The following is a 9,171-nucleotide window of genomic DNA, read 5'->3' as shown; positions in this document are numbered from 1 at the left end:
GAATGCCCTTTAATTTGTAAATAGAAGCTCATTCTGCCCATAGTAATAGCATTATTATTCTTTTTGATTTCACTATGGTTGAAACTGGATGTGATATTTCAATGTATGGGACTCCATATTGCAATCTTTACAGTATTGAACATCTGGTTGCGTTCAAGAAGACACGCTTACATTAATTATTTGCTACTTCCTTGTAATATGTAACTAATTAACTAACTAACTAACTAACTAAATATGTAACTAACAAATGAACCGAGTTATGTTAGTGTTCTGCATTTGTGAGACCATTGGCATAATTCCCTGTGCTTTCAGATACTGCTGTTGTTATCGACGTTTAAGAACCAGAGTTTCTTTTATTTAGTGGAAAAACCAAGTTATCCGGAAGCCAGAGAACACTTAATGTATAAGAGGACTGGATAGACTGTTTAATAAGTAATAACTGACCCCTCTTTCTGTTCCTCAAATAAGGAATATCTTATCCTGCAATTCTTTTGTCCTAGTCCTGCTGTACCATTGCTGAAGATTTTCTCGTACGGTAATCACTTCCCACCTGCACTCGTTTATATGTGAGCTATATATATGATCACTTTCATATAAAATGTGTAAAGACCATCTCAAAGACCCGTTATTTGTGGTTTACAATGTTCAACGAGTTAATTGTATAGTACAGGAGGAGGCGCTATTGACAATATAATATGTCAGCTTCCTGGGGGTTTTCCTGCAACACATAAATATATGAAATGAAGTTATCCAGCATATAATTGCACAATAACTGCATGTATAATTAGAGTTTAATGCTTATGTGATAGTTAGTAAATTATAAAATCAAGAAATCTTAAGTCTTATTGATAGGTTTATATTTCCGGTGAACATATTAAACCAGAATTGCAATTATACTAAAATTATGAATATAGATTTTTTCTTTGACATAAGCGCAAATGGAAGGTTCTCTTTTATTTTAGGCACTTACGCAACGTTTGATTTACACCACTAGATGGTGTAGTAGCCCAAAACTTTATTCATCTGTCCATCCATCCATCTCGAAATAACCCTATATCCAATACAGATTTCGGAGGAAACAGTAAGTTTACTTTCATATTGCAAATACAGGCTTTTATTGTAACCGGTCAAATACAATTCACTTTAGCAGTTATCCGTGCAGTTTAAATAAAACATTATGACCGCGTGAACAACATGACTAGAAACCTTAAAAGAGCCATGCCATATTAATACCGTATATCTGGAGCTCCACAGGACGCATCGTAGATTTTGCTTGTGGTGTCATATATAGAATAGTTTTGTGTTTAGGATTAATAAGCATTTGGAGCAACTGCAAAGGATAATCGATCGTTCCACGAATTCTAGTACTTAGAATTTTAAATTCTTAAAACTGTTCTGCGTTCTGTAATAGCTAACTCTGGCTGATATTAAAACTTGCTGGTAAGATGTACATAATGTGATGAGTAAAAAGTTAATATATTTTAAGATTTTAAGTCTGAAGATTCATTGTAGCACAACTACATGGGAAAATCCAACTGCAGGTACGGCCTAGTAAGGTAAAGCTTGGTACTTGTGGTACAATTGTGGTCTCACACCTGTTGTAGATTTGCTTCCTGTTGTTGGCTCAGTGACTGAGGATTTTGCATGTGCCCTCCGTATCTGGTTTCCTCCTTCAGCACGAAAATGTTTGATATCAACAAACCAGTGCCAAGAGTGCCTGGGGTGCATATCCCGCAATAGCCTGGTGTCTTTTGCCTCGACTTTCCTGAAATAGGCCCTCTTATAGGTAAGTGATTACGAAAAAGACAGTAAAACTTTAATAAAATGTCTTTAAATCGATAACGTGCCAGGTTTTCACACGCCCTTTTATAAAAGCGGGCTGGTACCAGGGGTTACTGGGTCAGGAAGAGACTCTTGGGTCTTATACTGTTCACTTCTGCCAGGTGGCGTACATGCAAACACTCTGAGGCAGACACGGATCCCTGTAATCGATCCACATCGGCTGCAGACAGAGTGCGGATAAGATTGCAGAGTGAGTATCAAGCCATGGGATAGTTTACCCCAGATGGTCTTCTCCTGGTGGGCTCAGTTGCAGACTCATGCATATTCAACCAGGAGGCACAACGTAAATAACTTAAAACATAAAATAAATTGCCTCAGTTTTTCGTTTCTTTCATGCTTAAACATACACTCTTGAATAGTTTTGCATTTACATTTTTTAGTGCATTTCTTGCATATTTGCTTTCGATTCGCAAAGACACTACCAAATGCACTGCTGGAATGCAGTGTTTAAAATGGACTAGTGTAATTGCTTGAGGCTTGATATTTTTACGTGGGCTCCTCTTGAGGAGCCAGAACAATCAAACTATTGTTTCTGTCATGACCATCACATTTCCAAAAGATTTTCACAAAGTAACATTCATGGCTACATGAATTCAATTGTCATTTTTTAAAAGTTAATTTTTAACAAATGTCCAAAGTGTTATTAAGCTATGCATGAAAAAATATTTATTAGGTATTTATTATTAATTGAATCAAAAGCTTTGTAATGTTTGATCTCCATCTTGTTTAATAACTAGGCCAAAAAGCAGAACGTTTTCCTTTGGTAGTTTACTAACCTACTAGTCAGGGAACAAAACAGTAAGAGCTACACGGCTTTGGTTCAACCATCATCAATAATTTAACAAAGCATTTTTTTACCTAGGTAGTCTCCGGCAAACTAAGCTGGTATAAGTTTATGATTAATTTATTAATCTCTATCTTGTGTGTCATAATTTTGTCTTCTAAGAAAAATGTAAAATATATGAGTAAATTATTTTATATTATTCTTGTAGTACTATTATATATGTATTGATGATTTGACCTGCGCTGCTACAAAAAAAAAGAGCTGAGCGTAGATGTAGAGATGAGAAAAACTGTTTTTTCATCTCAGCTAAGGAGTGACCCATTTTTTAGCAGCCCAGAGTTGCAGATCCAGACTGACATACGCACATTTCATAGCGAACTCAGCACAACATAAATGCTCTAGTAGTTGCGGTGAATTCTATTTCTAGAGCTTATTGATGTATCTTGCCCAGTGGTTTCAGAAGTTTCAAAATATTAACCCTTCATGTTCCGTTTCCAATAAAACGTACAAGGAAACACAGCATCTCATCAATTACACATTTGCTTTGAGTGTGGGCTGATGAAACTTAATGATGCCAGAAGTATCAAATGAAACATGGAGGTAAATAATTAAATCTGCCTGTCAGTGTTGCAAGTACCACTTTGGTTGTACGAAGGGGTCCAGGGGATGGCTTTGTTTTTGCCGAAGGTGAAAATGGCTAAGGGATGTCGATCTAGGGACTGTTTTTGATATTTCAGTTAGCGAAGTAAACATGAGCCTGTTTCGCAATAAAATTCATGAAACGAGAAATTAACTATAATAAGGACACTAGTGAATTAGCATCTGTGAAGTTGCAGGTGAATTCTGGGGGGCTACTAGAAGCTTCCACATCCTTTGGGATGTTCTAATAACATGATGGCATCAGGGGGAGTGTTCGATCGAACAGGACGTGCCATGCTTTATCCTTGACAAACAACAATGGGCTTTACGAACACAAAACAAGCTTTTTAAATAAACTTTTTTTTTTTTAAATCAATATTTACTATGTCACTATTAATGATATAAGCTGAACTCATGAAGCTTGAATGGTCTGTTTCTGGGGAGACACATGTTAAATCCACCCAAAATATCAAAATGTTACAGACCTTCACAGAACAGAAGAACCACAGTGGAACCACAGTGTCTCTATTCTGGTTTCATGGTTCCTGGGTTTAATGCTCAGAATTAGTCTCCGACGTGTGTGAGCTTTGCACGTCTCTGGTTCACATGGGTCATACTGCCATACATCACTCCCCCCCCCCCCCCCCCCCCCCCCCGTTTCAAAAACGTGAAATTCTGCAGAGTTAGTGAGTATTGTGTGGATATTTTGCATAGTATGTAGCAGACAGAGTGACTGACTGTGGATTTTGGTAACTGGATGGAATGTTGATGAAATTTTGATCCACTTTCAATATCCACATATTTGCCCAGCCAGCGTTAATGGCAATATAGGCCTACTGACCCACCAAGTCTACATCTACAATATCACATCTAACAAGTGAAAAATCCTCCATTGTCCCAAAGCAGATGAATAGCCTCTCTTCAAACAGATATAGCCCAGTGTCCCTGCGGTTATTATTTTAATGTACGGTTGTTCTGTGGTCTCTTTCTAACTCAAAATATTAATATTAATCAGAAATGTTAAAAGTAAAATCCAGCCCAACATTATTGCAGATATTGTGAAAATCTGTGCTAGACTGAAATAAATAAAAATCAAATTAAGAAATATTTTAAATATATTTAATTCATTTAAATATATTTTTATAATATATTTTAAATTAACTTATTACTGCACCCGCAAACGACACTAAGAGAATATTAACCCAAAGCTGTTGAACCTCCAAACTGCACGTTACACTGTAAACAGTCACTTTCTGATGTCTCCATAACTGCACCTGAATCCGCTGCGTCAACAGACCCCCGGCACATTTCCGGAAAAGGCTGTGCAACGAGCCCCACTGAAGGTGTCTGATATCCTGACAGATGACAACGACGCAGAGACCCACCTGAGAGATTCTGACCTTAATTAACCAACATGCCGGTGACTCAGCCACATGCCACCCACAACGTTTGTAACAAAATAAGAGGAAGGCTGCAGCTTTTATCACCGTCTAGGAGCAAACCTGATTCTCAGATGTGTGTTTAAAAGGAAGCCTGGCTTACTGGTTTTCTCAAAAGTCTTATCTAATCACCTGTACTGATAATGCATTTATGATATAAAATTTATGGCTCCATTCTAACGTGTGTTACTTCTATTTATGTAGATTCACCAGGAAAAAAAATAGGTACAAAACTAATTATAAAAAGTGAATAGTAAATTGCAGGGTAAATTGTTAGGCAGCAGACAGTATATCTGTAACAATATGCTGTTAGCCCAGACTGTGCCTTGGGCCAGGTGTTCATTTGACTTTGAGAAGACTGCCTGAGATTTTGGAGAGAACATATGAAGGCAACGTTCAGTAATTTATAACACACAGAAATGATTAGGCCAGTCACTTTTGTGATGCGGTTTCCTGCTCCAGGAGTCTGCTCAGGGAAAATATTAGCTAATCGACATGAAGCGTAGGACTCGTTCCAGATGAGGACATTTATAGCTATCATAATTACCTCTGGGTCCTGTGAAACTGGAGTTCAGATTAATTCAATCATTTCATCTGTGGTTAAGCGCCTGGTTCTTTTGAAGATGCAAATTTATTGTACTTATAAACACTAAAATTTATGTACCATGATCAAATTTCTATAGCTGTCTTGGCATCGTTTTATTTGCACAGAACTCATAACCTTAACCATTCCTCTAATTAACTCTAAGCTACAACAATTCATATTGGAAGATGATTTAATTGTCACTATAACTTTAATGGTCTGGTAATGGATTTGGAAGCAGCGATAATGGGGGACATTCTCTTCTGTAGAACTTGCCACCCATTAAATTTGGCTGGACTTATATTACCCTGACAGCTGCCTGTTCCTTCTTCTGGCTACGTGTATTAAACCGAACATGGGTCTAATTTTGCTGTTAAATTGCTAAACAAAAACAAATGTTTTTGCACCAAACGAGGAGAGAAATTTCTCATATGATGAGAGCCAGAGGTCCTTCACTGGGATGTCCCTATCCCCTCTCACATCACACAATTCGAACCTGTGCTTGGCCTAGAAATAAATACCAGACTCTTACTTATACATCAAGTCTTCTTAGAAACCAAAAAAGAAGTTAATTCGGGTTAATCTGAGCAGCGAAAGGATCTTTGGGGGAAAATTTCCATGGTCGTTCCATGGTCGACTAAGCAGAAATATATAATGGAGATGTTTTCGTTTTCTTGAGGAACAAATAAGAAAAGGTGGAGAGCCTCGTTCAGTGGGAGACACGCGATTTCTTTGTGAAGAAGATTCGCACGTATGCAGATACCGAGCACACCGGCAGAGAACATGACGCTGGACCACAGCACAAACAGCGAGGTCCTCTACCGAGCAGCGTCACGTCAATAATTAAATGGAGAGGGGGCACCTGAGACCATCATGCCTTTGTGTGGTCTGACACGAAATTCTACACACAGTATCTAGCAATTAATTCATTAGCTTCCTCTGTCTTGTACACACACACACATACACACTGGGAGTGCATTGCAAAGTTCACTCCGTGCCGAACTACCGGCTTCTAGTTCTATGTTTGGTGGAAAATGTCATGAAGAATGTTCTGTTTCATTGACTTCTCCAGAACTGGACAGACCTGTAATTTATACATTGTAGATAACTGCACTGCTTAAGGCAACCGTCTATATGAACTAGTGGCAGAACATTTACTTCTCAATATATTTTTAATTTAGGAAAAAAAAACAATTCATGCAGAAAATAGTACTTTTTTCATTGATTGCAAAGATTCCAGTATATCTGACTCTAGAATGACATTCTGAGGGTTTATAGTAATTAGCATTATTGGGGATCTCTGACCGTTACCTGATAATAGCAGTTGCAAGAAAGGCTACTCAATACTCCCACCCAATGAAACTTTAACTCCCTTCATTGCAAACCCAAATAAACAGAAGCCTTTTCCTATTAATTTTTGATCATCTTTAATCTTTCCCATGTATTAATCCAGCCTATTTTCTTCATTCCCATTACTCTGCAGGTCTATTCCTCTTTTTAAATAATGTTCTGCATTTAGCATTAAAAGGAAACACTGTTTATATGCATAGAAGCATGTAATTATTACATATTTGATCCTCTGCCAATATGTTCAATTCTGCTCTATTATTCCCTGGAATAAAGTGCATCTAACACCAACGCAATATCGGTCTTTTTTCTTTTTTTAAATAAATTGCAAACGCTCCATTAAATGTACCTCTACCATTACAGAATGGTCTGGAAAATACTTTGACAGCAAACTTCACATAAATGACAAACATGACATATAGTGACTTGTCATAATCTGTACAATCTCCTTTCACAAGAGTGTTGTCAATAAAAATATGCATATCTGTGTTTGTTTTCAATCAGTTGAGTATGACGGCGTCAGAAGGCTTCCTGTATTCCTAACTGGGAAGCCCGATCCATTTTTTTATTCGATTTCTCTTGTTGGCATGACTACTCAAGAACACTGAATCTGCCTCATTTTCATTGCCCAGCCTTTTGAACCATGCGCAATATTTATCGACGCGCACCTGAAAATGGTGCGATGGTGCGACAGAGCAGCGCCGTTAGTCGGGTCTGGCTGGGTCAGCTCTCCATGACGTGTTCCCGATGCTCAGTGGGATGCCGTGCTCTTAGTTTTAGCCTCATGCACAATGCATTAGTGTATCATATCGCTTTAGCCCAATCGCTGGCCCGGACAACTTTTTTGGCCAGTTTTGCTTTTGTGGACTTCTGTGGATTTCTATGATGGAAACTAAAAAATGGGAAAGTAAGAAGCTTGTTTGAGGGGAAGTGAAAAGGGCATCTTTTACATTTTAAGTCCTTTAGTTTCTTTCCTGGACTTTTTTTGTGGGAGGTTTGAAAAATAAGAAGGAAGTGCTTGTTTTATATGGTGAGTACTTGTTTTATATGGTGAGTACGTATTTTATATGGTGAGTACTTGTTTTATATGTTTTATTATTTCATATGATGAGCTAAACCAGTAGAAAGGCCACTGAAGTATGACAATTTGTCTCAGTTTTTAATAATTGTATTTTCTGTAACCAATTCACCACAACAAATTCTTCTGACATGTAATGACCCTGGGGAAAGAAAGTCTGATTCTGATATAATGTGGAATATCCATGCATTCTATTCTATTCTATTCTATTCTATTCTATGCTTCTGTCTACTATGTAAATGCATTTCTTAAAAATATTATAAATATATATTTATTTTTAAATATTACTAGTATCTTTCTGCAAATGCGGCAAAGATTCTATATATGAGATAAAATGCATTATTTTAGGGCAGCTTAAAATACCTTACATAACTAAAACCTATATATGGAGTAAACTTATTTTAAGTGGAATCAGACGATGTTCTTCTGTTTGCGTATAAGTATATTAGGCGCGATACTATACTCCATTTTACTGTTTTCCATTCACTATATGCTTTATTCTGTATGATTTTATAGCATCATTCAAACTCCTCAAGAGAGTATAAATATTTTTCCAGCCGTGAAAAATATATTATATAATAATATGAAAATGTTGTTTAGAGTAATGCTGCGTGAGTAATAAAATGTAATTTGTGGTTAAAGAATGTGTTACAGTATAAAGATATTTAGATAAAAGTAAGACAAATTCTAAATTTAAAATATAGTAAATTAGTGGCAACAGAATAATTTTCTTGTTAACGCTTCTGTGTGTCCCAGTGTTTCTCATTTAGTTGTGGAAATCATATGTGCGAAGAGCGCAATATTTTTTTGTGAATTTGTCCTAAAAAGGAGAAGGACTTCACTCAGGTGGTGTGGATACCCTCTTTTTGTACAGTGTTACCTAACAATGCTTAACTCTGTCCTGGAATATAACTGAGAGTATCTATCGGAGTAGTTACAATTAGTAGATACAATAAACAGTATATGCTGATATTATAAGACCCAAAGAGTTTCAAAACATCTTTCTGCATAATCTCCATCAGTGTTTCCCAGGGAGTATGCAGAGCAATGTTTCCAAATGTTGCCCTCTGGGACTCTCAGCAGTCCATGTTTTTGCTCCCTCCCAGCTCCTGGTAGGGAGCAAAAATGTCAACTGTCTGGGAGAGAACTGGGTGGGAATAAAAATGTGGACCGTCTGGGGGGGGCTCTCTGAGGATTGGGTTGGGAAACATTGCTCTACCTAGCTTCACGTTAGTTTACTCAGACTGCATCCTAGAATTTATAAGATTTAATGCTTAATTCAAATAATGTTGCTCACTCTCATTCCCTTGGATTTCACAGACTTCTCTAAGGTCTAATATCCATGGTACTTTTGCCCACTTTACAGATCAGAGAAGGAAACGTGTCCAGCCATGAAGCTCGGAAAGTCCCGGAACAAGGACGACCATAGGAAGGGGGGTAAGAACGACCTGCCGCCCCC

At 37.4% G+C, this 9,171-nt stretch overlaps 1 protein-coding gene across 2 annotated transcripts in view; it reads left to right on the top strand.

Moving 5' to 3' along the window:
- The first annotated feature begins 137 nt into the window (after positions 1 to 137).
- Positions 138 to 9,171, top strand: part of LOC125707708 (otoferlin-like) — a 31,234-nt gene continuing 22,200 nt past the window's right edge. Inside the window, exons 1-5 of one of the 2 annotated variants that reach the window (XM_048974988.1) lie at positions 138 to 566; positions 963 to 1,081; positions 1,677 to 1,786; positions 1,944 to 2,032; positions 9,079 to 9,149. In XM_048974988.1, coding sequence (XP_048830945.1) covers positions 9,104 to 9,149 — 46 coding nt within the window. In that variant the 5' untranslated portion in view covers positions 138 to 566; positions 963 to 1,081; positions 1,677 to 1,786; positions 1,944 to 2,032; positions 9,079 to 9,103. Of the gene's footprint in view, positions 567 to 962; positions 1,082 to 1,676; positions 1,787 to 1,943; positions 2,033 to 7,351; positions 7,665 to 9,078; positions 9,150 to 9,171 lie in introns of those variants that run through there. The other variant, XM_048974987.1, reaches the window with a different exon arrangement.

The sequence above is a fragment of the Brienomyrus brachyistius genome, chromosome 14 (genome assembly GCF_023856365.1).
Source record: "Brienomyrus brachyistius isolate T26 chromosome 14, BBRACH_0.4, whole genome shotgun sequence".
NCBI lineage: Eukaryota > Metazoa > Chordata > Actinopteri > Osteoglossiformes > Mormyridae > Brienomyrus > Brienomyrus brachyistius.
Note: the sequence above shows the minus strand (reverse complement) of the source record. Positions and strands in the feature narration are given on the sequence as shown.